Source organism: Tribolium castaneum, chromosome 3, assembly GCF_031307605.1.
Source record: "Tribolium castaneum strain GA2 chromosome 3, icTriCast1.1, whole genome shotgun sequence".
In the NCBI taxonomy this organism is placed as follows: Eukaryota; Metazoa; Arthropoda; class Insecta; order Coleoptera; family Tenebrionidae; genus Tribolium; species Tribolium castaneum.
In genome coordinates, this window is record NC_087396.1 from 21,468,330 (window position 1) to 21,494,394 (window position 26,065).

Consider the following 26,065-nt stretch of genomic DNA (forward strand, 5'->3'; position numbering starts at 1 on the left):
ATTTCCGGAACTACACAACACGAATCCAAGTTTTTTTCCTTCATTTCACTGCACAATCCGATTAGAGAAACAGAATAGAAATACCGACGACTAATTAACCCAATGAAACAAAGCGTTTTTTGAGTGGTTGACAAAAAAATAACGCAATTAAATGATACAAATGCAAAGATGTTTGTGCTTATCGTTTCCGACCGGAGTTGGGTTTGCGACCCTAATGGCAGATAATATCATTACGTTGGTTATATTGTGGCAACTGGAGTTTTGGGAGTTGGGAAAATTGAAATGTTAGTGGGTTTAAGTCTCCAGATGTTTCTTACCACAGTTGTGACACGAAATTGCGAGAAACTCATTTTTTCTTTATAAATAAACTAGTGCTTTGGCGCATCACAAAGACCTCGGTGACTTTGAAATTATATTAAAAAAATACAAAACGTTATTGAATAAAATTCAAATTATTGAACGATATATCAGTTCTTTGGCCCATTTGTAGATGATGTCAAATTGATCGAGAATAATTAAAAAAATGTAATAACTAAAAATCAACAGAAAGACTTTAACAACAGAAAACTCACTTACTTACTTTTTACATCATTATTAACGTACTTGAATAATTAAAAATGCAAATTTAGTACAATTTTTAGGCTTGTTGAGTTAATTTCTTAATTAATTGAGTTAATTTGTTTTTTTTTGTTTGAAAAATATAAAAACAATAAAAAAATCGCAAAACAATTGTTTCTGGCTAAATAACGAGCTAATGGTTCGAAAAAAGGCAATCATAGTAATGTAATTAGTTAACTACCAACAGAATTTGTTGATTTTTCGATCTGTTTTAACAAAATATTATTTCAAAACGTTCCTGAAAGCCTTGAAAAAGGTCAAAATAACACGATTTTCGTCTCAATTGTTTACTCTTTCGGTCCTCAAGAAAGGCAATCAAAATAAATTCAATTTTAAATCTATAATATATGGCGTGTTTTACTTTAACATAAAAATGGTCTAAATTAGAAGAAATCGATTTCTTAATTTTTCAGAAAGTTTGACGAAATTTTTCAAAAAAGGTTTGTTAAATTTAATATTTTTTGATATATAAAAAAAAGTTGGGCCAGACGAGGAAACGAACCCGCAATTTTTGAGTTGGTATTTACGAATTCCCCACTTTTTACAATAGCAATAACCTATTTTTTTGGATTGGTAACAAAAAATAGAACTTACCAGTGGTACCAACCTCCAATGGTTGTTGTGGCCCATTTTTGATGTGAAGCAGTTTTTTGTTTCAAGGAAAAAGGGTAATAATTAATAAAACAAAAAATTTACTCTAAATGGTTTTATTCCCTTAAGAGTTTCTCCAACAATAAAAAACACCTTTTTTACCGATTTATTAGAAAAACACAGGAATCAATAATAGGTACACTCTATTTACAATTAATTCAGACAATTAACTCAGATAAGAACCCTCCGATTCTTCCACAAATCTCACTGAATAACCAATTCACGTTTCCTTCTCTTTCTTCGTTATTTTCCTCCCCAGAATATCAATTTTCGCGCTAGTTGTCTCCACTTCGGAATCCGAACTGTTCTCATCCGAAGTCGATTCGTTGTAACACCCCAACCCTGGCAAGATCCCCACACATTTCAAGGCCGAATCAGCCACAACTTCTGTCTTTTCATCCTCAATTTTCCTATGTTTCGCTTCGTCTTTCTCCTCCTTCGCCTCACTATTTTTCCTCTTTTTGACCACAACCCCCTTGAGCAACTTCTGTTGCGAGGTTTTACTCGTGGGGGCCTTGGGCTTATTCACAGCAATTTCGGCCTGAAGGCGCTCTTCTAGTGACTTTTCCTGCAAGGTGGCAACTCTGTTCCGATAATCGTTCAATTCGATCTCTTCCTCTAGCTCTTTTTTACGATCAGCTGCGATCTTAGTTCTATCAACAAGGTCAAGAAACTCGATTTCGTCATCATCGAGACCCTTTATCATATTTTCTGCAACGGAAAAATGCGCATTTTTTTGGTAAAGAAAGTTCCAGAAAAGTGGAACAGTAGGGTTTACCTTCACTCTGGTCATAATAATAATTCTGCTGCAACATTTTTTCAGCAACTTTTTGTCAAAATCGTCTGTCAAAACTCACGCAAAACAACACAAACTATAAATAAACAAGTGTAAAACCCGAACTGAAACACGGATTTTTGACCGCAATTATTAGGTTAGCTTACGTAATGAATGACTCATAAATTTTATATCTTTTAAACGAATGTCACGGTTAAGTGGCGGGACTTACTCAATTTGTGCGCTTCCTCATACTCCAGGTCCTTCTTCTGCTTCTGTTCCTGCAGCCGCTCGTACAAACTGCGGTGGTCGTAGGGCTCCTCAGGCCGCACTGCGCCCCAAACACCGAAAATTCGATTAATTTCGCTCAAATTTGTACAAAAGTGGGGTTAGGTCAGCTCACCGATTGGATCGTCGGGTTTGCGGACCCGCTCCCACTCCTCCTGTCTTTTTTGCCTGGCTTCGGCCAATTCGGCCTCGGATATGAACCCAGAGCTCATTTTTGCGATTTATTGACGAAAAGCGCTCAAAAATTCAATAAAAACATTCTAAGGGTTGTGACAGGTTTGACACTGGGGATAAAATTTAAGTTACCAGATTTGGCGCTCTGTGCAAATTTTGCGGTCTCATTTGCCTAAAATCCTGACTATTTTATGAGGATTCGGGGGATTTAAGTAGTTCAAAGGATGGAGGAAGGAAATTTAGGGAAATAAGTCGGATTTTGGCGGGTTTGAGACGTTTTGGCTCAATTACTGAAAATGCAAAGTCTCTAAAATTTCAGTTTTCAGTAACTTATTGATCATTTTACGGTACAGTCGGGGGAAAGGCTGAAATTGGGGTGAATGCAGGGGAGGAATAAGGGTTTTTAGCGAAGTATTAATATTATAATTCAAAAATATTGGAAATGAATTCCAAAATTTCGGAAAATTCCATAATTGGTAAATTTTTTTTTTTTTAATTTCTTCTTCAATACTGTATAAAAATTACTACTGTTTTCTTATTACACCGATAAATTTACATGAAGACCGGATTTTTAGAAAGTTAAAAACTTTAAGTTTTAAGCCAGCCATTAAGTAATAAAATTAGGTAATAAAAAGCAACAGAACTGGAAAAGAGGAACACAAAAAATTTCGAATTATAATTTTACAATGTTCTGACTGAAACAGCGAACTGAGTCCGTGCCTGCGCACCCCGGAGTGTACCCGGAGTCTGCCAATGTACCACATCTCCTCCGGTCAACCGCCGCCAAGATGGAAATCACCACCTTCCAAATCGCCCCCAAAATGGTCTAACCTGCACTTTTCGCACACTTAAAGTAAAAAATTAGCGTTTGTTCCATCTTGGCGGTGCTCAGTGCCATCACACAATGAACCGTCTGGGCAACATCCGCTTGCCGCCTCTCTCCGCCGCCGTCAACGTGGCCGGACAGACCTTCCGCCAGATGATCCCCGAGCGGGCCCCCGGACACGAGCGCGTCCACTTTGCACAAGTCAACCACACCACACATGGGGGCACCACCGACGAGCACCACGAGATGACCAACATTAAGCAGACCACCAACCCCTTCCTCCAGGAGAACTTCGAGGCCGAGGACAGCTTCAACGAGGACCTCAAGACCCGCATGTCCTCGGTCGACTTCTCCGAAGGCTCCGACTTTGTCGAGGGGAAGTCTGATGTGAAGATCAGCGAGTATCAGGCCGCCTGGAACGTCACCAACGCCATACAGGTGCCCCATCAAGATTTTAATTTTTTTTTTAATGTCAGTTTTTAAGTACTTATGTAGTAAGTTTTTCAATGAAGGATGCTCTAGATTTATAAAAAAAATGCCACAAGAGAAATAAAAAATTCATTTATTGATAAAACTTTCGACCACTTTTTTAAGTTTACGATTGAATAATTTTTTAAAAAGTTTTTTCTCCTAGGGCATGTTTATCGTGTCGCTGCCATTTGCGGTCCTCCGAGGGGGCTACTGGGCCATCGTTGCCATGGTGGGCATCGCCTACATTTGCTGTTACACTGGCAAAATCCTGGTGGAATGTCTCTACGAATTTGACGTCCAAACAGGACGCCAAGTCCGAGTCCGAGACTCTTACGTTTCAATCGCTAAAGCTTGCTTTGGCAAAAAATACGGCGCTCGGATTGTAAATATAGCCCAAATTATCGAACTCCTGATGACTTGCATCTTGTACGTGGTGGTCTGTGGCGACCTGATGATCGGCACCTTCCCAGATGGGGCTATAGACACCCGATCGTGGATGATGCTAGTCGGGATTTTCCTCCTCCCTTTAGGTAACATTTTACCTTTAGATTAAGTATTGTTGCACTTTTACGAGATTACGTATGTGTGCAAAATTTCAGTTCGTTCGGTTGAAGCTTTGAAAATAAAAGATCAAATCTTTCAGCGTTCCTCAAGACCCTCCAGAGCGTGAGTCTGCTCTCGTTCTGGTGCACGATGTCCCACATCCTCATCAACGCCATCATCCTCGGCTACTGCCTCCTCTACATCGGCGACTGGGGCTGGGGCAAAGTCAAGTGGTCGCTCGACCTGGAGAACTTCCCCATAAGCCTCGGCGTGATCGTCTTCTCCTACACCTCCCAGATCTTCCTCCCGACCCTTGAAGGCAACATGGAGGACCCCTCCAAGTTCCAGTGGATGCTGGATTGGTCCCACGTGTGGGCCGCCGTCTTCAAAGCCCTCTTCGGCTACCTCTGCTTCCTCACTTTCCAGAACGACACCCAACAGGTCATCACCAACAACCTCCCCTCGGCCGGTTTCAAGGGCCTGGTGAACATCTGCCTGGTCATCAAGGCCCTCCTCAGCTACCCTTTGCCCTACTACGCCGCCTGCGAGCTGCTCGAGCGCGCCTTTTTCCGGGGAAAACCCAAAACGCCCTTCCCCACCATCTGGGCCCTTGATGGCGAGCTGAAGGTATGGGGGCTGGCGTGCAGGGTGGGGGTTGTGGTTTTTACCATCCTCATGGCCTGCTTTATCCCGCATTTTGCCATTTTGATGGGGTTTATTGGGAGTTTTACGGGGACGATGCTTAGTTTCATTTGGCCGTGTTATTTCCATTTGAAATTGAAAAGGGAAGGGATGGATTCAAGGACGGTGGCTTTTGATTATTTTATCATTTCCCTCGGTATGCTTTTCGGGTTTGTCGGGATTTACGACTCGGGGAGGGCCCTAATTAACGCCTTCCAGATCGGGCTTCCCTTTTAAAAACCCACCTTCAGTAAATACGGACATGGTTACCAACTGCTATTGTCAATTCGTACGCTTTTAGTCTAGAGAGGCGCAATAAATGATTCAATTATTCTCACGTCCTGCGAAACGGGAAAATTGTGCTTTTTTTAAAGATAATACCGGGATTGTGATTCTTGTCGTCAGGTTGGCAGCAATTTTGACTTCAAATTTAGTTTTTGTTCTGTAATCTGGCTGATGAAGATTAAAACAGTAAAAATTTTGCCGTTTCGTGGGGACGACAGTTTGTATTTACTGAAATAAGGGTTGGTGTTCGTGGGGTCAACGAGTCTTCCATTACAGATAGCAAAGTTTGCCTTCAACCCTCAAACGAGCATTCAATTTGTCTTCCAATTAGGAATTAGATGTTCTAGTATCTTAAATACGTATTAGGTAAAATGTGGAATTCACAATATCATTTGATTATTTCGCAAAAATACGGGTGGCAACACTGGTCAAGTATTTAGAACTTCGGTACAGGCAACGTTAATTTCGTGTGACCAAATTATTCATTGCTGTGATTGTAACAGTCTTCCAGAAGAAATATCCTGTAACCAATTCCGGCGCGAAAAGCAATAATTGGGGATTTTTTGCCGAATTACAGGACACTTTTCAGATGTATTAAACGATGTCTTCCATTTAGCCTCTAGTGTATGTCTTCCAGAAATTATTTGTAACTGTTTGTATGTGTACGATGTGTAAAAAAAGGAGTCACTATATTATACAAATTCTGTTACGCTGTATTTATATAATTGTTAGTAACTTGTTACAAATTGTTATAAAGTGTGCTAGTCTAGATTCATTCCATTTTGTACAGGAGGAACTGGTTTTAGTTGAAATTCATTCGATTTGTTTGAATTTTTATACATATCATTACACGTAATTGTGACATTTAGAAAGTGAACTGTACAATAAGTAACTGTAACACTAGTTGTTGGCGAGTTGTAAAAAATGTGTAAGACTAAATAAACCGTGGATAACACAATCACTTTATTCCCCCCAAAAACAAACAATTTATTCAAACACTTTATTAAGTACAGTGGTACCACAACCAAAAATTCCGAAGCGCCAGTGCCACCACACTACAACTTAGCTTTGGCAGCACTGGCGGCTAATTGTCAGGAGGGATTATCAACTTCATAACGGACGATCATCGAATTGGCATTTCCAGGCTCTAGCTTGTATCCAATCGATTTATAGAACGGAATAAGCGGGTCTTTACAATCCAGTGACATTTTATAACAACCCAACTTCTTCGCCAAAAGACTCACAGTTAGCACAATCCTACAATAATATCAGAAATTTGCCCAAAAGTCGGGGAAACACTCACAATTTGCCCAACTGCTTCCCTCTGTAGGTATTATTCACAACTACGTCCTCCAATCGGGCCCGAAGGGCACAATTGTGGATAAACTTAAACTCAGTAACTAAAGTGGCCGCCCCGATGATTTTTTTACTCCGAGTGTCTTCAATTACCGTGATGTAGTAACCACCAGACTGCTGCATCTTCCAATATTGGCCTTGAAACATGACAATCAAGGTGGCGGGTTTTTGTGGCCAACGCGGTAACCAATTTTTTTTCAAATGATAATGTGATACATTTATTTGATTATTCCGCGGTATGATCTTTGATGATAAAAAAATTGCACAAAATTATCAAAAACATCAATTTTACGTATTATCTCTTGTGACATTGGCATTTAAATCGCCAACCTTGAGACAACAATTACTCAAGAATTTCACTTACGTTCAAAATCAAGTCGGCTCACGTTTCCCACTGAGGTCAATTGGGCCAAAATTTGCAAATATCCCTTGTCAAAATCCTCAATTTGCAAGGGACGGACCCAAAGCCAGCCCTCTCCGGGGGCTTCATTGGTGATAAAAGGGGACAAGTAGCCCCTGACCGAAGCCCAGTCAAGGTCCTTCAAAAGGGCGGGATCGAATAAAAATTCCTTAGGGTTGTAGGCCTGAAACAATTGATTAAACCAAACCACATGACAATCAACCGATTTGTACCATTTTTGCGCTAAAATGAATAACTTTTCTGTATCTTATCAAAAAATGATAGTTATTTAGTGTGACACTTACTCGTCGTTCGAGCCCCATCGTGGTCGAAGTGTGCGTTGGAAAAGAAGGTTTATGGTTATTTCCACCCAAACATATTGGAGGAAATTAGAAATAACCTTGGTACAGCCCTGTTACCCAAAGGTTGTAATAAAAAAAAAAAAGAAAAGTTGACTTTCACTCCTATCACTGCCGGTCGTTTTGTGTTGGTGGCGCTAAAATCCCCACATCAAGTGTCACTTTGACGTTTCATATAAATGTTGTGTTTTATTATATTTGTGCAAAAACGCTTTTTTTAAGCTAAATGTGTAAGTAAATCCCGCCCAATGGATTACTTTCGCTTCAGTTAAGCAACCTTGGTGTTGTCACACTTTTTCGGTTACTTCACCACCAACGATTTTATTCAAATTTTTGCGAAAAAGTTCAAAAATCAATTATGTCACTTGTTTTAGGATAGTTGTGTGAGGAGTTCGCACCAATGATGCGACTAAAAAGGGCTGTGGCCCTGATTGGCGCAGCCCTTATTGTACTTATAATAATCGAGATTTACTCAACGAGGGATTTTTCCGAATTTGTTGGTAAAAAACTGCCGGTTGTGAGCGACGATAGCGAGAAATGGTCACACCTGGAAGACCGCCTAAAACAGCTGGAACACGACTTGAACCGGCACGGGAACGAAGTCCAAGATATAAAGAACGTAATTAAGAACATAATTCCACTAAACACGAGCGCAAGCACTGTCAGAAAAACCCCACACAGGGGCGGCGTTAAACCGGTTATAACCGAGTTCTTGTTCGAATCAAATTGCCCGTTCCAGTTGAGTTTTATCCCAAAAACCGACATTCAAATGTTGGAGGTTTACCACCGACTGAAATTTGATAATCCAGACGGCGGGGTCTGGAAGCAGGGCTGGAAAATCGAAGTCGATGAGAAAGACTGGAACCGCCAGAACAAACTCAAAGTTTTCGTCGTTCCGCATTCGCATAACGACCCCGGTTGGGTGAAGACAGTCGAGGATTATTACCTCACTCAGACCAAGCATATTTTAAATAATATGCTACTAAAACTGCCGGAAGACCCGCGCCGGAAGTTTATCTGGGCGGAGATTTCGTATTTTTCAATGTGGTGGGACGATTTACGGGAGGACGAACGCGAAGTTGTGAAAAAATTGCTCAGAAATAATCAATTGGAGATTGTGACTGGGGGTTGGGTGATGAATGACGAAGCTAACGCACACTGGATTGCGGTGATGCAACAGTTGACTGAGGGGCATCAGTGGTTGCAGCAAAATTTGAATTACACGCCGATTAGTAGCTGGTCCATTGACCCGTTCGGGATGTCTTCAACTCAGCCGGTTTTGTTGAAGGAGATGGGTTTTAGGAATATGCTGATGCAGAGGGTGCACTACTCGATTAAGAAGGAGTTTGCGAGTAGGCAGCAGTTGGAGTTCAGGTGGAGACAGCTGTGGGGTTAGTAGGGAGTACAGGTTACTAAAGGCTTAGGATACGAAACGGCTACTAATAAAATAGCGTTGTCTAATTTAATACGTAATCAGAGATAAAATAGTGCAAACACTTTATCGAAAACAACACAAAAAATTACTAAATAGTCACACGATCTTCTTAAAGAAAATTTAATTTTACACAACTTTCTTCCTAACATTTTTCTTGTATCTTTGACTATATTCACGCCGTTTTCAATTTTAAATATTTTTTCCTCATGCGTTGTAATTTTTCTTAGTCTTTTAAGAATGCAAAGCTCAATATTTCTGTTTTTTCCAAGTAATTAGTAAATTGGTTGAATTTAAATTAATCTAAAAGCGCCTTCATTTTACTCTTCTGTATCTCGTTTCGCCTCCTAAGCTACAGGGTGTCTCATATTGGCGAATTCCGAGTTCAGAGCATTGTAGTGAGATTCACTTCATTAGTCCAAATATAAAATAATAAAAAAGACAATTTATTTTTGTGGGGAAACCCCGAATCTCTATTATTTATTTTTATATAAAAATTCGCCAATTTTGAGACACAGTGTAAGTCTTCCACATTAGCGATTTTGCAAAATTTGGGCAAAAAATGCGAAATTTCAGACGGTTCGGGCAAAACCGACATTTTCACTCACATGATGCCCTTCTACAGCTACGACGTGCCTCACACTTGCGGTCCCGACCCGAAAATTTGTTGTCAGTTCGATTTTAAAAGACTTCCAGGACACGGACTTCACTGTCCATGGAAAGTGCCCCCACAGGAAATCACCGAAAAGAACGTAGCCTACAGGTGTGACCCTTTTTCTAATAATTTTTTCCAACAATTTTTTTTCTAGAGCCGAGCTTTTGCTCGACCAATACCGCAAAAAATCAAAACTGTATAAAACAAACGTAGTTCTGGCACCTCTCGGTGACGATTTCCGCTACGATCACTCGACCGAATGGGACGTCCAGTTCCGAAACTACCAGAAATTGTTCGATTACATGAATGCCAACCTAAATTTAAACGTCCAAGCACAGTTTGGCACACTTAGCGATTATTTCGATGCTGTGCATAAAGAGCGGAAAGATAACGATTTTCCCTCGTTATCGGGCGATTTTTTCACTTATGCGGACAGGGACGATCACTACTGGAGCGGTTATTACACCTCAAGGCCGTTTTATAAACGCATGGACCGGATTTTACTCGCTAATATCAGGTATATTTATTTAGGTATTTAGTTTTTTGGTCTAGTTTTTTTTTCCAGAGCCGCTGAAATAATCCTAACTTTGGCATACTTGAGTGGCAAGCCTGGCTCGGCCTGGATCGGCGATCGCGAAGTAGGCTTGGAAAAACAATTATCAGACGCCAGAAAATCGCTTTCATTGTTTCAACATCATGACGCTATTACAGGAACCTCTAAAGATCACGTGGTGGTCGATTTTGGCAAAAAGTATGATTAATTTCCCTAGTTTTGAAACATAATGAGTTGTGGTTTTAGGATGTTGGCAGCTTTGAATAACTGCCACCACGTGATCCAACACTCGGCTCATATCTTATTTTCGGGGAAAGACGCGGAAACGCCCGATCACAGCGCCCTCTTTTACAATATCGATGACGTCAGGCATTCGCATGACACAATTGGGGAGAAGTATCAAATCACCATTGGGCCCGAATTGAGGACTAAACGAATCGCTATTTTTAATTCGTTGACGTTTAGTCGCGTCGAAGTTGTGACGTTTCATGTCTCAACGCCGTATGTTGAAGTTTTAGATGCGAAAAAACGGCGTGTTAAATGCCAAATTTCCCCGATTTTTGAATATGGCGCCTCAATGTCGCAGACCAAGTACCAACTGTCGTTCGTTGCCAATGTTCCAGCGTTCGGATTGGTCAGTTACACGATTGGTGCGTTATGGGAATACGAATCGCCAGCGTGAGTCACGTGACGATTTTATCCAATCGTTTTATTTATTTCATTGTAGCGAAACCGTCCGAAGTTCGATTCGGATTTACAATCAATTCGGGGAAGTACAGGCGCCGATTGTTTTTACCGATATTGAAGTATCGCCAAGTACGAGAGAATTTACGTTGCAAAACAATCGACTAACTGCGAGTTTTAACGCACTGGGATTGCTCAAAGCGTTGAAAGTTGGGGGAAATACAGTTCCCGTTCATTTGGATTTTGCCAAGTAGGGAATTGGAAAGTGGAGTTATTTTTTTGACGATTTTTTTTCATAGATATGGGGTAAGACAAAGCGAAGAAAGGAGTGGGGGGTATTTGTTTTTGCCAGATGGTGATGCGATTCCCATACAAATTGAAAATACGATAGTTAATGTGATTCAAGGACCGATCGTGTCGGCGGTTACGGTACAGTTGCCCTACGTGAGGCATACTGTGACGTTGTATAGCTCGACAGGTAAAAAATAATATTTTTTTTTTCTCAATTACGACTAAACTATTTGAAAAAGTGGAACTGTTTTAATCCTTACCTATGCAAACTGATCAGGGGAATCGACTGGCATCAAGAAAATTACCAAATTCTCAATAGTTTTTAAGTTATGAATTTTTTAAAATTTTACCTATTTTTGCTTTTTTTTGCAATTTGCTCGAAAACTATTAGTTGGAGAACAATAATCTTTTTTGAAAAAAATAGTTTATCAAAAGAGCTTTCTAACGATAATACACTTCATAGGGTTATCTCTAATAGTTCCGGAGTTATTGCTTGACAAATGTTCCGGGTACCCAGAATCGACCAAAATCGCGACAAAAATTGCAAAAATCAAAACTCTAAAAATCGCAGCAATTATTTTTTTTTCTACTTTTAACAACTATAGAGGGTTGTTAAGGCATATAGAAGTCCATAAAACTATGCGAGTTAAAAAAAATAATAAAATATTTTTTAATAATTTTCTTGGTATAACAAATAACTATTTTTGATTTTTTGAAATCTCATGATAACAATTCGCTTGTTCACAATAGGCGCCGACAGTCTCGGAATCGAGATCGAAAACATCGTCGATATTTCAAAAACCTCAAACTTCGAACTGGTGATGCGTCTGTCGACCAATATCCAAAGTTCTGACCAGTTCTACACCGATTTGAACGGCTTTGAGGTAATCAGAAGAAAACGCTTCCACAAGCTTCCTCTTCAAGCCAATTATTATCCGATCCCGTCAATGGCTTACATTGAAGACGCGACTACAAGACTCACACTTTTGACCGGAAGCCCCCTTGGAACTACTTCTCTAAGGCAAGGCCAAATCGAAGTAATGCTCGACCGGAGATTAAACCAAGACGATAATTTGGGGATGGGACAACCGGTCTTGGACAACCACCCCACAAAACATGTCTTTAGGGTGCTCTTGGAGCAAAAAGGGGCCTCGTGTCGAGTTAGTATTTTTTTGTTTTGGAGTTGCCAACTTAGTTTCAAATTTTTAGGCCACAACGGAAGGACATCCGGCAGGATTTCCAACTTTATCATCGTATGTCTCTTCACAGAGTTTGTTAAACCCCTTAGTGAGATTATTGCGCACCGAGGACGAGGATACACAGTCCCAACCGAATTACTTAAGTGTTGAGTCGGAGTTTGGGGTTGATTTTATGGTACCAACCCTGCGGACGGGAGTGACTCTAAAGGGGCAAGACCACGTCGGTTTTGTGCTTCATCGGCAATTTGTCGATGTCTGTTTTGCCGACTCCACGCTGCTCAAGCAATTTCCCTTGAGTCAAGGATCGGTATTTGCGCGTTTTTAGGCGAATTAAAAATTAATTTGTTGCTTTTAGGTCAATATTAGCGCACTTTTGCCCACTGAAACCGGCAGCAAGTTACACAAAACGTCGTTATCATTTCTATTGATGAAAAACGAGGTTAATATCCGAGGTGACTTTGTCATGTGTCCTATGGAAATTCAAGCGTTTGTTTTACAAAGGTGAAACAAGAGGCCTTTAATTTAATTTAGTCTGTGTTATTTTGAAGTATTTAAGAGCCATTATTGATATTCCAGTGCAATTGAATGTTGGTTTCAAGTCTAGTACAAAATTTAGTTCCTGTTTGAAACCAACGATTCCGAAGCTTTACTTTTCACTACGTACACCTGATATTGATTTTAGCAATAAAATACACTCTGTTTTCATGTGGTTTTTATTTAATTCAAACTCTACGCCAAGGTAATAGAACATAACCTAGAACAACGTAACCTAATAATTTTGGAAAAATGGATCAAAAGTGTAAAGAATTAATTTTAAGTTCGGGGGAGCCCCTAATTTTCAGAAATTACGTAAACTGGGGGCTTGTCAAGTGGAAACTCGACGACTGGAGTAATTTGCTCAAAAATGAAGAATTGGTGTTTCGTTGTGGCAAAAAAGCATTTACACAAGTATTACCTTACGAAACCTTTGGAAAATCATTATTTATGTTTATTTGAAGGAACCCCAATGGGAGCGCGCCACGCGAATCAAAAAAACAACATTTAAAGAATTTATTTCATTTACGGAAAGTGACAACAATAGTTGGATGTATTTCGACTACAAATATCTCAAAGACTGGTTCAAAAACACCAAGGAATTGAAAAAAGTAATAACTTTTGGCTGGTATTTATCACACAAATAAAATTGCAGGAGGTAAATTGGAGTCTTTTTGGTTTTCCTGAACTGTCTTCCGAAGACTCCACAATCTGGATCGGGTCAGCAGGGGCTCACACCCCTTGTCACATTGACACTTACGGTTGTAACATTGTTGTTCAGATTCATGGCAGGTGGGTTTCCCCCAATTGTGTACAAAAAAAAATTATAAAATTACAGGAAACAATGGATTTTATTCCCCCCTGATGAAAATCTAAAACCCACAAGAATACCGTACGAAGAGTCAAGTATTTATTCCAAACTGAATTTTTTCAGCCCCATGATTACAGATTTTGACGGTATTTGCGAATTGTGAAATTATTTAAATTTGTCAGGTGTTGGAAATTGTAGGAGAGTTGTCTTAGAGCCCGGAGACGCGTTATTTGTGCCCCACAAATGGTGGCACTATGTCGAAAATTTAGATACGGCTATTAGTATCAACGTTTGGTTACCTTTGGTACGGAAAAAAATTCTTTTTGCCTTTAATTAAATTATTTTAAGCCCGAGGATCACGAGGAGAGATTCAGAGAGGCCCTAGTGCAGTTTTTCATCACCCAAGTGACCCAAAACCTCGACCTTGAAACGAAAAAAGCGATTCTAAACCCGAATTCTGATCAAGCATGTAGTCCCAAGTTTTTGCAAATTTTTATTAACAATTTTTACAGGAAATTGGGGACGTTACTTTGGATGCATCTCTAGATATTGTTAACAAATGTAAGGACATTTTGACACGGACTTCGATTCAAAAACGGCCAATTTTTGACGAAAATAAGTGCCTTCCTTTCGTGGAAAAAATTCCAGTTTTGTCGCCACAAGAGTTCGCCAATTTTTTGCAAGACCAGAAAAGTCGCTTCAGGGAGACTGAAAGTGAAGCTGAAAAGCGCAATTTTGGGGGAATTACCAATTTAATTGAAGCTTTCAGCCACCCTGACACGATTTCATTGGTCGCAAAAAAATTCCTTGAATCCAGTCGCCTGTGATGTCAACAAATCAACTTAAATCTTGAATAAATGATTAAATTACAAGTGTTTGTGGTTTTGTTACTATTAAACCCCTGATTTGTGATAATTGACCCTTCAAAAATGTGTTTTTTTGAAAATTTATTGCTAAATAAAACAACAGTAATGATGGCGCCCTCTACCAGGATCTATCGATTTTTCCAGATGTCATCAACAAACTTGTCATAAAAATGTGTAAACACTTAAAACTTGGATAAATAATTAAATTAGGACTGACTTTGGGGTGTTGTGACCTTAAAAACTCGCTCATTTGTGTCAATAGTGCGTCCTAGTCGTTTAAAAAAAGTAAAATGTTGACCTAACCCCAAAAACCAAAATGTAAAATCAATCTCTGTGACGTTTTTGGGACACGTATCTGATAAACAAGTGGAAATAAATCAAAAGTGATAACCATGTGCCACAAATTGTTAATTTTCGCGTTGGTTTGCCTCATCTGCTGCGAATTTTCCGACGAGAGTTTGCAGGGGCCTACCAAGAGCAAGCGCGACGAAGAGGAGAAGTCCGATGATTCGGACGAGACTTCGCCTCTTAGGGTGGTCCCGGCGCCCGACTTGTCCAAAGACCGCGACCGCCGGAAAGGTAAGCTGACCGTCCAAGTGGAAATCCGAGACAGAGGTTACAACTAACCCCCTTGTAGGTGACACGAATGTTAACGATGAAATTTCAGACGCCGTTGATCTTTTCATGCTCGACCAAGCCAAAGTCATTCAAAAGATGGTGCAAGAGATCGGCTTGAAGAACTTCATGCTTGAAGAACCGGAAGAACTCCCCCTTGAAGACCTGCCCCCGCCGCCGGAGCTCCCCGCCCACGAACCGACCCCAGAGGAAATCGAGGCGAAGACGATTTACGACACCGCCACGGCGATTTTAAATAAAACCCGCCCCGATAAAAAACACGCCTACCAACTGTTGGCAGAAGCTGCGAAAAAGGGGAATCCCGAAGCGAAGGCACTCGTTGCGTGGGCGAAACTCTTCGGGAATCCCCTAGAGCAGGATTTGGAAACGGCCAAAGAGATTTTCCGGAGTTTGGCCGAGGGGGGGCACCCTGAGGGGCACACGGGACTTGGGTTTTTGTACGCGTCAGGGTTGTCAGTTAACGTGAGTCAGGCCAAAGCCCTCGTACATTACACGTTTGGGGCGATTGGGGGCAACACCTGGGCGCAGATGGTCTTGGGGTACAAGTACTGGTCGGGGATCACTGTGGCCCCCAGTTGCGAGAAAGCGCTAGATTTTTACCGACAAGTGGCTGATAAAGGTAATTAAATAAAACGTCACCAAGAAAAAATATAATCTGCAAAATAACTAATTACTAATATAACAAATTTTTACTTGTATGCCACTTTGATTATTTTTTTTACGTAGTGAGTCAAGGGGTTTCTTTCGGGGGCGGAGCCGCCATTCAAAGAATCCGTCTTTTGGACGAATTGGAGAATGGATATTCATCGGGCATTTTAGATAATGATCTAATTGAATATTATCAACTTTTGGCCGAAAAAGGAGATATTCAGGCGCAAGTGGGTCTTGGACAGTTGCATTATCAAGGCGGCCGTGGTGTTGATTTGGATTACCAGAAGGCCATGCATTATTTTACTCAAGCAGCGAATGCGGGAAATGCCATTGCTATGGCCTACTTGGGAAAGGTAATTCTTTTATCAAAAAAATAGTTTTTTTTGTTTTCATTTGTTTTGTTTTAGATTTATTTGGACGGCAGTGACGAGGTGAAGGCCGACAACGACACCGCCTTCAAATACTTTAAAAAAGCCTCCGATTTGAACAATCCCGTTGGCTTAAGTGGCCTCGGTTTAATGTATCTTTACGGCCGAGGAGTGGAAAAAGACTACACAAAAGCGTACAAATATTTCCTAGCCGCCGCTGATCAAGGCTGGGTCGATGGCCAACTCCAACTCGGAAATATGTATTTTAGCGGTTTGGGCGTTCGAAAAGACTACAAACTTGCAAACAAATATTTTTCACTCGCATCACAATCGGGCCATGTCTTGGCCTACTATAACCTGGGCCAAATGCACGCTCAAGGCACCGGAATGTTACGATCGTGCCCGACCGCAGTCGAACTGTTCAAGAATGTGGCAGAAAGGGGGCGCTGGGGCGAAATTCTGATGCAAGTAATTACAATTTCTTGAATTTATTACAATTTAAATACACAAAAATAGTAATGAGACAGTAAGCTGTGACAATATCGTCATGGTAACCGTTGCGTTGCTACGCGATTTCAATTATTTCAGTTTCGTTAAATATATTTTTAGTGAAATTAACGAGTTTTTAGGCGCATTCGGATTACACTGAGGGGCGTTTTAATGAGGCTTTTGTGCAGTACGCCCTCTTGGCTGAGTTGGGGTATGAGGTGGCTCAAAGCAATGCTGCGTTTTTATTGGACAGGAATGAGGTGCCCATGTTTACGATTCAGGAATCTTTGGCACGGGCGTTGCTCTATTGGGGGCGCGCAGCTGCTCAGGGCTATTCAGCTGCTCAAGTCAAACTAGGGGATTATCATTATTACGGATTGGGGACTCCAGTCGATTATGAAACTGCGGCTAGTCATTATAGACTGGCGTCCGAGCAGCAACATAACGCTCAAGCCATGTTTAATTTGGGGTACATGCACGAACAGGGCTTGGGAATGGCCAAGGATGTGCATTTGGCCAAAAGGTGCTACGATTTGGCTGCTGAGACAAGTACTGATGCTAAGGTTCCGGTGGCTTTGGCGCTTTTTAAACTGAATTTGATGTTCAGTTTGGATAGTTTGAAAGAGGTGAGTGAGAGGTCAAGGCGGCTGGGTGTTAGTATTGTTTTTGCAGAGCCACCTATCGAGTTTGTTGGACTTTAACGAGATGTTTGGGTCGAATTGGGATTTGTATTTGATTACCACGCTCACGGCTATTCTTGCAGCGATTGTTTATTTCCGGAGACCGCAAGCGCCCGCTGTTATACACATTTTTTTATAAATTGTACGGTTTTAGTTGAAAAATAAATGTTACATAAAAGAGTTTGACTTTTCAATGACACGCGCCTGCTTTGCATTTAAAAGCGTTTATTTTTATCTTAACTCATTCATGAATTTTAATAAAACGAGATAATGGTTTGACGTCGGCGTTTTGCTTTCTTTTCCCCTCTTTGTCTCCACCCCCCACACTCTATCCCACTTCCTGTCAACTTTCTCCAGGCGTATGTGGGTCAATGTTGTCATCCAGTAAAACCGAGAAAAGACACGAAAATGACTACAAACAGGTGACATTTAAAATACGCTTGAAACGGTTCCGATAAAAATACAAAAGCATGTTTGCGAGGTTCACGTTTTACCCCACTTTGTTCTATAATGTGGTTATGGAAAAAATCTCGTCTCGGAGGTGGTTTGATCGAATCGACGACAACGTTATTTTGGGGGCTTTGCCGTTTCCGAGTCTCACCAGGCGGGTAAGGTGCCTTTTTCATTCATTTTTTACGATTTTTGGGTTCGAAACGAACGACATTTTTGGGGTTATTTACCTTAAAAACGGGGTTCCGGACGAAGGACCTTGACCGAGAACTTGAGGCCACTGAACTAACACAAAAACTGGAAGAACCCGCCCCTGAGCCCCAAAAATTTTGACGTACTGTTGTTGCCAACCCACTAAAGCGGCAACTCAAAAAGTGGCCAAATTGGGCACCCAGTGGACAAAAATGTGATTAATAAATTAAAATAAAGCGCGTCCTAATGAATTATCGCCTTAAATGAGCCACTTCCGCTAATTAATACACGTTTTTGGACAATTTTCCTTTTAAGTTTTTGTTGTGTTGGTCACACATTTAAATTTAGTTTTTCAAAAATCCGCTAAAATTGGCTAATTTACAGCTTCTTGAGGAGGAAAATGTGAAAGGGGTCATTTCCATGAACGAGGACTACGAACTATTCCTCGCCAACAACGGGAAGGTTGGCCCCCGTGTGCTGCAATTTTTGCCATTTATTTGTAAAATTATTTTTGCAGAGATGGAACGCCTACGGTGTTGAGTTTCTTCAGTTGGCCACAACTGATATATTCGCGACCCCTTGTCAACAAAAACTAAACGACGGTGTTAGTTTTATCTACAGGGTAGTTAATAAAGAACCAAGTTTGGATGAACCCAAAAAACCGACAGTTTATGTCCATTGCAAGGCTGGTAGGACCCGTAGTGCGACTTTAGTTGGTTGTTACCTCATTAAGGTATTTCTGATTATGATTTGAGCCAAAAATAATTGTTTGTGTCCAGAGGTATAATTGGACCCCTGAACAAGCTGTGCAACACATGCAAGACAAGCGCTCACATATCTTACTTCATACCAAACAGTGGGAAGCTTTGAGGGTCTTCTACGAGCTCAACATTCCAAAAACTTAGACAATAATTGTAGATTTAGATAATTTATTGACAATAATTCATAAATTAAAAATTTCTTGTAATTTACAGAGGTGTGAGGAGGCAATAATAGAGTCACAAGTGACTGAGTTTACTCTTTAATCGCCCAGAATTTCCTGATTGTTTTCCCAATACCGATATCATTGATGTTGAAATAAATAAGGCCCCCTAAAGTCGTGGCTGAGATTAGGTAAAGGAGGCCTAGGGCCAACTTCGGAAGGATATTTCCGACAACAATTGGCCTCGCGTAATCAACAACAACGGCCTCCAAGCCCCTGAAAAACCCAAATTATTATATAACCCCACAAAAAAATCATTACCAATGAAAATGAATGACAGACGCCACCGCGAGCAAATTATCAAACACGATATTTGGCATTGCGATAGCGGCAGGTACGAGGGCAATCATGCTCACGGAGAGGGCCTTCTCCATGGGCCACAATTTACTGTGGTCTGCTGACATGAGCCTGACTTGTGAAAATTTCTGGGGGGCTATAAGTGAATGACTGGGTTTGCTCAACGTTGAATGTTGTTTGTGTGCGGGGGCCAAGTCCCGAACCATCAAAATCGAGCTGCTTTTGATCAAGTTTTGTTGGAAAGCCCCAGCTAAAAATCGTGGTTATGTAATTAAAAATTGACGATTTTTCGCCGAAATAATTATGAGTCTTACCTTGTATTTTGGGGGCGTTGCGTAATATTAAAGCTAAAGCCATTTTAAACGCCCGATAATTACTTTTTGGCTAGTTAAAGATCAATTTTCGTTTTCTTGAAACGTCACTCGACAGTTGTGCCAACGTGAGACAAAACCCGTTCGAAAAAGTACGATTTCGTGAATAATTCTTGACGTAATTGGTGTTTTTACCAATTGTAACACTCAGTGAGTGGTGTTTGTTATTTTCAGTTACGTAATGTAATTAATCAAGTCTATTAATATGATTTATTTTTTTTTGAATGTTACTTCAAGGGCGGGATTTTTGAATTAAAACTCTTCGTTCTTCTATAAAAATTTATTTATAATAATCTACAAGTTATAGCAAGTCTTCGTCTAGCACAATCTTGCCCAGATCCCCCTTCCTGAACGCCTGCAACATCACTTTGGCCCCATAATCCAAATCTGGTTTATAGACATAATTATTGGTATTGTCCCTCAATTTTAACATTTTTTTCTTCTTAACACTAATCTGAGCTAATACTTCCAAAATATCATCGGTGGCTTTCTCAAGCCCGAAGAACTTCACATAATTATAGTGTCCGTTTTTATTTAACCAAAAAAGCAAGTAATCAGCAATCACACCCTCCCCAACTAGATGGTCCTGAATTGTAGCACACAAAGCCAGCTTCAGCCCCACTTCAGCACTCTCAATTTTCGGTGTTAAAATCCCTGGTGTGTCAAGCATGTAACACAGCGGGTCTTCACTCATTTTGATTTTGGTTAAAACACTTCGGGTAATCCCCGGTGTGGCACCCACGTGGGTGGCATTCCCCTTGTGCAAATTCCGCACCCTTAGGGCATTGATTAGCGATGATTTGCCCACGTTTGGAACCCCTATTATCATAACGCACTGATCCTCAGCCTGACTACGATTGAACCTATCAGAGTTTTTGATCAAATTTTGAGCCAAAGGGAAGAGTGTTTTTACGCCTTTACATTGCTGGTCCTTACAGTTCGTGAAAACTACGTTTTCGAACTCATTTTTTAGACGATTTTTTATCGAAGGGATTAATTTTTTGTCGATTAGGTCGACTTTGTTTAAGACTAGGATGTGGGGTTTTATGCCACTTATTGTGTATTTGAAGTCGGTGTTGCGGCCCGAAATCGGGATTCTTGCGTCGTGGACTTCAATAATGCAGTCGATTGAGCGAAGTTTATGCTGCATTTGTTTAAGGCCGCGCCCCATGTGCCCCGGGAACCAACGTACCACGTCCTTGTCGATCGCCTTGAAGGCGCTCCTGAACATATCAGGCGACAGTTTTTGGGCCATTTTCACAACTTTAGCCCACTTCACAAGACGTATTTAACCTCAATTTTGGGGTTATGTAATTTTTTTTTTAATAAGTTCAAGCCTGGATTAAAGTAAATGGGAAATAACATAACAACTCTTTTCGTCTTGTGTAATAAATGTAAATAAGTAGGGGTGTCAAAATTGATAAAATAGTGATGTTTTCGTTTAAAACATGCTAACAATTTGAATGTAGCGCTGTGAATTTTGGGGGATTTGCGTTTGTTGCGTTGTCGTCTGCCAGTCCGACGCCATAACGTCCATTTTGTTGGTTTGTTTTGTGTGTTGCCGGTTTTGTTAAAAATCCATCGAATTTCGACGAAATGGTAAGTTTTTCCCATGCAAAGCCCATCGACTAACCCACGGCTCACCCAGAGCCGCCGCTCAGAAACCACAACGAAAGTTTTCGTGGGCAGTCTGCCCAACGGAGTAACCACAGACGACTTGCGTTCCCTTTTCGCCCCCTATGGGGCTATCGCCGAATGCGATATAGCTAACCGGTGCGGTTTCCTCCACCTTGAAGACCACGACTTGGCCATGAAAGCCATTGCGGAACTCAACGGTACCAATTTCATGGGTGGGCGAATTTCCGTCGAAAAGGGGCGGGTGAAACCCAGACGGGGGCCTGGGGGCGGCGGCCCGATGCGCGGGGGCAAAGACCGGGGCGGGCCTTACGCACGAAGCGACTTTCGCGGGCCTCCACACCGAAACGGGGGCTTTGGTGGTGGGCGTGACTACCCGCCTTATGGGGGCGGTGACAGGTTTGGGGCGTATGACAGGCCGCCCCAAAGGGGCGGCTACGACGGGGCGTACGCCGACCGGAGGCCGCCGTACGATGACCGTCGGGGGGCTGCGTTCGGCGCCGAGAGGAGGCCCTTCAGTAGCGATTTTGGTACGTTTGTCTTTTTTGCGTTGTGTTTCTAATTGATGGGTAGATCGACGTCCGTATGCTGACGCCCGTCCTGGGGGCTTCCCGGAGGTGCCACGAGTCGATTACGACGATCGGCGACCCCCTGCTGCGGAATTCGACGATCGGAGGCCGCTTTTAGCCGACAGGAGGCCCCTTTTGGACCAGCAGGGGCCGCCGCCGCCGAGGGGACCCGCCGCGTTTGACAGGGGGGCTCCCGTGGCCGAGCTGTACAGTCGGAGGGACCAAGTGCCTAAGCCATTGTAATTATTTAATTGTTTTGGTTGGTTCGTTTGTGATTGGTTGTGATTCAGGGGCGGGGCTGGGGGTTTTCCGGATCGTGTCGGTTACGCAACGGCGTCAGCCAATGGTTACACAGCGGGGTACGGTAGTCCAGCGGCTCCGCCAACTGGCGGTTACGGAACGCCGGCTCCTCCAACCGCTGGGTATGGCACAGGGGCGGGGACTTTCGGTAGTCCCGCCCCTCAAGGCGCATACAGCGATGCTAGAGGTTACGGAACGGCTGCTGCGTATGGAACACCGGGCGGTTACGGTGACACCTACGGGGCGGGTGCTGGAGGGCGTGGCTCGTATGATGCCGCCTACCCTCCACTACCCCAACAGAGAGGAGGGTAAGTTTGGGAATGCAGGGGTGGTTTTTGGTCCCCACGAAGCGATGCCTCTTTGGGAACTTTTACAAAAATACACAATCAAGTAATAAAGAGGTATTGTTTCAGGAAGTTTTGGTCCAAGATTTGAGACTGAAAGTTTTGCCTAATTTGGAGATATACATAAAATATATAAATATTAGATTTTTTATCATATAAATAATGTACTAAATAATATATTTGATGGTGTTTTCACTCTATATAAGGTAATGTAAGTGATTTACCCAAGTTTCTTTCTTTTATTTACAGTTATTTTTAAGCTGGCGTTGCGTTTGGAGCGACTTCTGTGTGCGGTACCTCTTTTAAAAGCGGAAACGATAGACTCACTAGATTTAGTCTTCTTTTTTTTTCTAAGGATGTGCGGAATTTGGCTAAATTTGGGTAAATTTTTTCGGTGCGGTAGGAGTGTGTGGTGCGCCTTATATAGATTGGAAATGGAGCAAACGTCTACCTGATTTTGCATAATAGATTAGTGTTTTTTTATTGTTACATTAGATTAGTTTTAAGTCCGGTTGGGTAGACTTTTTCCGATTGTTTTATTCAAGCTATAAATGTGAAAGGAGAAAAAACGCAATTTAAGCGCTCTATATTTTTAATTTGCGGTGGCGGCAGATTACGACTAAGCGGTAGAGTGACAATATTTAAAAATCTGCGTGTTTTCTCTAATTTTTTACACAAAAGTGGCGCCCCTCATACCTTTTTTACTATTCTGGAATTAAAACAAGCTTGCGTTGACATCTAGATTTTATTATACGAATTTCCTTTTTGTGAATTATGTATAGTTGGCATGATATAAGTACACACAATAAAAAAATGTTTTTTTATTAAATCGGTTATTTATCACCAAACCTCTGACTGAGTGCGTAACACACGCCTAAAGTTGGCGGAAATTGAACAAAAATTCGATTCCGTTGTCGTCTTTCGCAAACGAGTCTAAAATTCACGGCGCTTTAATCAGATCCGTCTCGATTAACCAAAAAAACTTCAATCAAATTTCTACAATTACTTACTAGTTTTTTCTTCTTCAAAGTTGTAAAAATCAAATTATTTAAAAGATTAATCAAAATCGACCGATAAAAGTCTAGTTTAGTCATTACAAAAAAAAGTTTGCGTTGTATAATCCATTTACGATGTTTTGAATTTTGATAAGTCTTGGCTATTATTTAAATTTAATTGTTTAAATTAGAATGCGGCCCGTCAAAAACGTTTTAAGCGCTCGAAAAAGGCAAAAATGAGACCATTCGCAACTCAATTCGGCGCATTTTTAAATTTTGCGGAGCAATTCAATGTAAAAACTTATTTTTTACGCAATTTCGCACAACATGCAACGGCAAAGGATTCATTTTCGCCCCAAAATAATAATTTTTCCAATCGATTTAGCGAATATTTATCTTCAAACGTGCTTCAGCGGTCGCAATAGAAAAATTCACAATTTAACAAAAAATTATTGCGTTTCTAGCTGTTAACACGAAAAATGGCAAAAATAACGTCATACTTAGTGAAATTTCGGACCGGTTTTTGCGGAATCTCTAGTTTCGTCAATTTGACTTTGAAAACGGAAATGGTCTTAATTTTATGAAGTTTCGTTAAAACAGTTTGCCCTAAAACAAGACTCAGCAACCCTTATTCAAAAACATCCTGAATGGATTCTTTTCGTATAATTAAATTTCAAAGTTCAGTAACAGGCACAGCTTGGCATTGTTTAAATCACGTCTTAGCCCAAACATTGAGCGACTTTTGTAGAAAATCGAGTTTTACTAAACCCAACGCCTGAGGAAAATTCGCACAAAACTCGTTTTGTAAAATGCGACGTGGACGCCCCCTCGAAGACCCACGTGTGCGTCCCCATCCAAGGTCCATTTCGAAAACTAAACTCGCCGCATTCGTCAAGAATTGCGTTTTAACAGGTGAGGTACTTGTATTGTTTTGAGGCACGGATTTTTGCGTACAAAAACGGATGCAAAATTACAAACTCTCCGCTTAAATAGGAACAAACAACATTGCCGACACTGAATTTATTATTTTGTTTCGCAGGTGATCCAAAGGATGGGCCGTGACTAGTGTTGGTAAGTTTCACTCGAATTTGTCGCGCGCTTCTTCCAAAAGCTCGGCCATTTGCGCGTTTTCCTCTTCACCACCCTCTTCCTCCTCCTGAGCTAACATTTGTTCCTCCTCGATTCGTTTTAACTCGTTTTCGTACGCTAGTTGTTCCGCGCGAAGGATCATTTCGATGACGGCGTTTCTCGCCTCTTCTTCGACGAATTTTTTCTAAAAAAATAATTACACAAATCCTAGATATTAACGGTAACCACCCATTTTTCCTGTGCCAGTCGCTTCCGTTCCTGGGTCAGTTCCTCAATTTCCCTCTTTTGCACCTCCTCCAGCTCCTGGTTGTACCGATACTTGAACAAGTAATGGCCCAAGTAGTGAATAGGGTCCCTTGGCATTTTGGCGGTTATTTCGGCCAAGGCCAGGGTTAGGGGCTTCCCCACGTACTGTTTCAAGTATTTGACGTCTTGTGACGACATTTTGCTCTCAACAGTGCTACAAACTAGGACTTTTTTTACAAATTGCGCTTGGGAAGTTGGCTACTTTCGCTGAAATCTGCGTCTGGTGTAGGTAACCGGTCGGGGAGTCGCAACTTGTCGCGATCTTTGAAGAATTGGAAAACTTTGTCCAAGGAGACCTTCACTTCCTTGAAGTAACCCTTGTCTTGGGCTTCCTGAAACGTGAGGAGACTGCCGGTCCGGGTCAGAAGCCGTCCAGAGGGAGTGAACTTCAAGCCTTGCTCTTCCAGAAGTTCTAATTTTTTTTTGTGTTATTTTTGTGATAAATAAATGGAATAAAACCTGAGAGTTTCACTTCTGATTGCTCGACCCGCCACCCTGTTAGTTGCAATCTCTCGTAATAGTGCAAATTTTCCTCGTACTTTTCGACAGACGGTGTGTATTTTTGGTTCATTGCTTCGATTTGCACACGATAAAGGTTGGATTTACCAAAACTAAGCTCGCTTTTAAGCTCTTCGAATTTTTGCTGCATTAAAGAAATGTCTTCGTCGAGTTGGAAAATAATGGCTTCGGCTTGTTCCTGCAACCCCTAATTTTTTTTCCATTATTTATTAATTCTTAACTCGAAGGTTATTAGCTACAATTTTCTCCGTGTTAAAAGTGCGGATTTTCTCGTCGAGTTGCTTCTCCAGTTCGGTGATTTTCCGGTCCAAGTCGTTCAAAATCAAGCTCAACTCGGACCGATTTTCAATCGATGATAACAGCCGGTTTCTCTCATCCTTCACGAGACCGATTTTCTTCTTAAATTCATGCGTGGCTTCGAAGATTTTAAAACTGACGATTTGCACTGTGATGTCCAGGTTTTCCACCACCTCCAGCTTCTGCTTGATGGTGTAGTCAACGTCGTGGAGCGCTTGCAGCAATTTTTCAATTGCATTTCTGAAAATTCACGTAGGATTGCCGAATTTTTTGGCTCATTTTTTACTCGTCGGCTGTTTTGATCAAATCCACGTCTTTGCCGGAGTCCAGCGACAAGAAGTGCTGGCGGGGAGACGTCGGCACGTCTAAATCTGATTCTATGGGAGAATATTCTTCCATTTTTTTGACAAATTTGAATTCGCGCGCGCGTGTTGTGATGCTGT

The 26,065-nt window shown here is 41.4% G+C and overlaps 11 protein-coding genes across 21 annotated transcripts; 6 read left to right on the forward strand and 5 right to left on the reverse strand.

Annotated features, from left to right (window-relative positions):
- Positions 1–1,361: 1,361 nt before the first annotated feature.
- On the reverse strand, positions 1,362–2,635 carry LOC660889 (uncharacterized protein). Its single transcript, XM_967087.4, has 3 exons — positions 2,448–2,635; positions 2,277–2,375; positions 1,362–1,980 (listed from the first exon to the last, which is right to left on the reverse strand). The coding sequence occupies exons 1-3, from the start codon at positions 2,542–2,544 to the stop codon at positions 1,490–1,492; spliced, it is 687 nt and encodes a 228-aa protein (XP_972180.1). The 5' UTR covers positions 2,545–2,635; the 3' UTR covers positions 1,362–1,489.
- A 558-nt stretch (positions 2,636–3,193) lies between these two features.
- On the forward strand, positions 3,194–6,270 carry VGAT (Vesicular GABA Transporter). The gene is made up of 3 exons (XM_008197197.3): positions 3,194–3,770; positions 3,967–4,333; positions 4,447–6,270. The coding sequence occupies exons 1-3, from the start codon at positions 3,411–3,413 to the stop codon at positions 5,262–5,264; spliced, it is 1,545 nt and encodes a 514-aa protein (XP_008195419.1). The 5' UTR covers positions 3,194–3,410; the 3' UTR covers positions 5,265–6,270.
- On the reverse strand, positions 6,252–7,514 carry Gnpnat (Glucosamine-phosphate N-acetyltransferase). Of its 2 annotated transcripts, none has more exons than XM_966988.4 (4): positions 7,374–7,514; positions 7,033–7,252; positions 6,616–6,805; positions 6,252–6,569 (listed from the first exon to the last, which is right to left on the reverse strand). In XM_966988.4, the coding sequence occupies exons 1-4, from the start codon at positions 7,389–7,391 to the stop codon at positions 6,404–6,406; spliced, it is 594 nt and encodes a 197-aa protein (XP_972081.3). In that variant the 5' UTR covers positions 7,392–7,514; the 3' UTR covers positions 6,252–6,403. The 2 variants fall into 2 exon arrangements, with proteins under 2 accessions (XP_972081.3, XP_015836834.1); XM_015981348.2 differs by having other exon boundaries at positions 7,302–7,436.
- A 3-nt stretch (positions 7,515–7,517) lies between these two features.
- alpha-Man-IIa (alpha-Mannosidase class II a) lies at positions 7,518–12,946 on the forward strand. 2 transcript variants are annotated; one of them, XM_015981341.2, is made up of 11 exons: positions 7,518–7,657; positions 7,807–8,818; positions 9,436–9,622; positions 9,669–10,031; positions 10,080–10,265; positions 10,314–10,745; positions 10,795–11,001; positions 11,051–11,229; positions 11,793–12,202; positions 12,252–12,548; positions 12,597–12,946. In XM_015981341.2, the coding sequence occupies exons 2-11, from the start codon at positions 7,828–7,830 to the stop codon at positions 12,744–12,746; spliced, it is 3,402 nt and encodes a 1,133-aa protein (XP_015836827.1). In that variant the 5' UTR covers positions 7,518–7,657; positions 7,807–7,827; the 3' UTR covers positions 12,747–12,946. The 2 variants fall into 2 exon arrangements, with proteins under 2 accessions (XP_015836827.1, XP_015836826.1); XM_015981340.2 differs by having other exon boundaries at positions 7,522–7,657; positions 7,802–8,818.
- HSPBAP1 (HSPB1 associated protein 1) lies at positions 12,846–14,458 on the forward strand. Of its 2 annotated transcripts, XM_008197198.3 has the most exons (8): positions 12,846–12,980; positions 13,060–13,189; positions 13,240–13,386; positions 13,431–13,567; positions 13,614–13,732; positions 13,769–13,890; positions 13,935–14,051; positions 14,099–14,458. In XM_008197198.3, exons 1-8 carry the CDS (start codon positions 12,946–12,948, stop codon positions 14,411–14,413), a joined length of 1,122 nt encoding a protein of 373 aa, XP_008195420.1. In that variant the 5' UTR covers positions 12,846–12,945; the 3' UTR covers positions 14,414–14,458. The 2 variants fall into 2 exon arrangements, with proteins under 2 accessions (XP_008195420.1, XP_971977.1); XM_966884.4 differs by lacking the exon at positions 12,846–12,980 and having other exon boundaries at positions 13,019–13,189.
- Positions 14,459–14,577: 119 nt separating this feature from the next.
- Positions 14,578–17,456, forward strand: Hrd3 (HMG-coA reductase degradation 3). 3 transcript variants are annotated; one of them, XM_015981343.2, is made up of 6 exons: positions 14,578–15,067; positions 15,120–15,707; positions 15,815–16,092; positions 16,147–16,575; positions 16,737–17,222; positions 17,269–17,456. In XM_015981343.2, exons 1-6 carry the CDS (start codon positions 14,845–14,847, stop codon positions 17,413–17,415), a joined length of 2,151 nt encoding a protein of 716 aa, XP_015836829.1. In that variant the 5' UTR covers positions 14,578–14,844; the 3' UTR covers positions 17,416–17,456. The 3 variants fall into 3 exon arrangements, with proteins under 3 accessions (XP_015836829.1, XP_015836830.1, XP_015836831.1); XM_015981344.2 differs by having other exon boundaries at positions 14,578–15,031; positions 15,090–15,707; XM_015981345.2 differs by having other exon boundaries at positions 14,578–15,031.
- An 83-nt stretch (positions 17,457–17,539) lies between these two features.
- Positions 17,540–18,931, forward strand: PTPMT1 (Protein tyrosine phosphatase, mitochondrial 1). 2 transcript variants are annotated; one of them, XM_966776.4, is made up of 5 exons: positions 17,540–17,698; positions 17,746–17,884; positions 18,303–18,380; positions 18,436–18,651; positions 18,698–18,931. In XM_966776.4, exons 1-5 carry the CDS (start codon positions 17,685–17,687, stop codon positions 18,821–18,823), a joined length of 573 nt encoding a protein of 190 aa, XP_971869.2. In that variant the 5' UTR covers positions 17,540–17,684; the 3' UTR covers positions 18,824–18,931. The 2 variants fall into 2 exon arrangements, with proteins under 2 accessions (XP_971869.2, XP_015836835.1); XM_015981349.2 differs by lacking the exon at positions 18,303–18,380.
- On the reverse strand, positions 18,831–19,707 carry SdhD (Succinate dehydrogenase, subunit D). The gene is made up of 3 exons (XM_966721.5): positions 19,512–19,707; positions 19,162–19,447; positions 18,831–19,116 (listed from the first exon to the last, which is right to left on the reverse strand). Exons 1-3 carry the CDS (start codon positions 19,552–19,554, stop codon positions 18,933–18,935), a joined length of 513 nt encoding a protein of 170 aa, XP_971814.1. The 5' UTR covers positions 19,555–19,707; the 3' UTR covers positions 18,831–18,932.
- Positions 19,708–19,833: 126 nt separating this feature from the next.
- On the reverse strand, positions 19,834–20,940 carry LOC660430 (uncharacterized protein). Its single transcript, XM_966661.4, has one exon. It carries the CDS (start codon positions 20,821–20,823, stop codon positions 19,870–19,872), a length of 954 nt encoding a protein of 317 aa, XP_971754.1. The 5' UTR covers positions 20,824–20,940; the 3' UTR covers positions 19,834–19,869.
- Positions 20,941–21,011: 71 nt separating this feature from the next.
- Positions 21,012–25,269, forward strand: LOC660370 (uncharacterized protein). 5 transcript variants are annotated; one of them, XR_010333606.1, is made up of 8 exons: positions 21,012–21,167; positions 21,217–21,733; positions 21,777–22,011; positions 22,063–22,380; positions 22,486–22,627; positions 22,677–24,323; positions 24,451–24,482; positions 25,036–25,269. XR_010333606.1 is itself a non-coding variant. In XM_015981347.2 (6 exons), exons 1-5 carry the CDS (start codon positions 21,165–21,167, stop codon positions 24,452–24,454), a joined length of 1,077 nt encoding a protein of 358 aa, XP_015836833.1. In that variant the 5' UTR covers positions 21,012–21,164; the 3' UTR covers positions 24,455–24,482; positions 25,036–25,269. The 5 variants fall into 5 exon arrangements, 1 of the variants encoding a protein (XP_015836833.1); XR_010333604.1 differs by having other exon boundaries at positions 22,677–24,482; XR_010333605.1 differs by having other exon boundaries at positions 22,486–22,622; positions 22,677–24,482.
- LOC660306 (golgin subfamily A member 6-like protein 25) lies at positions 23,728–26,039 on the reverse strand. Its single transcript, XM_008197196.3, has 6 exons — positions 25,909–26,039; positions 25,565–25,862; positions 25,266–25,512; positions 25,009–25,218; positions 24,729–24,967; positions 23,728–24,684 (listed from the first exon to the last, which is right to left on the reverse strand). Exons 1-6 carry the CDS (start codon positions 26,019–26,021, stop codon positions 24,490–24,492), a joined length of 1,302 nt encoding a protein of 433 aa, XP_008195418.2. The 5' UTR covers positions 26,022–26,039; the 3' UTR covers positions 23,728–24,489.
- Between the last annotated feature and the right edge of the window lie 26 nt (positions 26,040–26,065).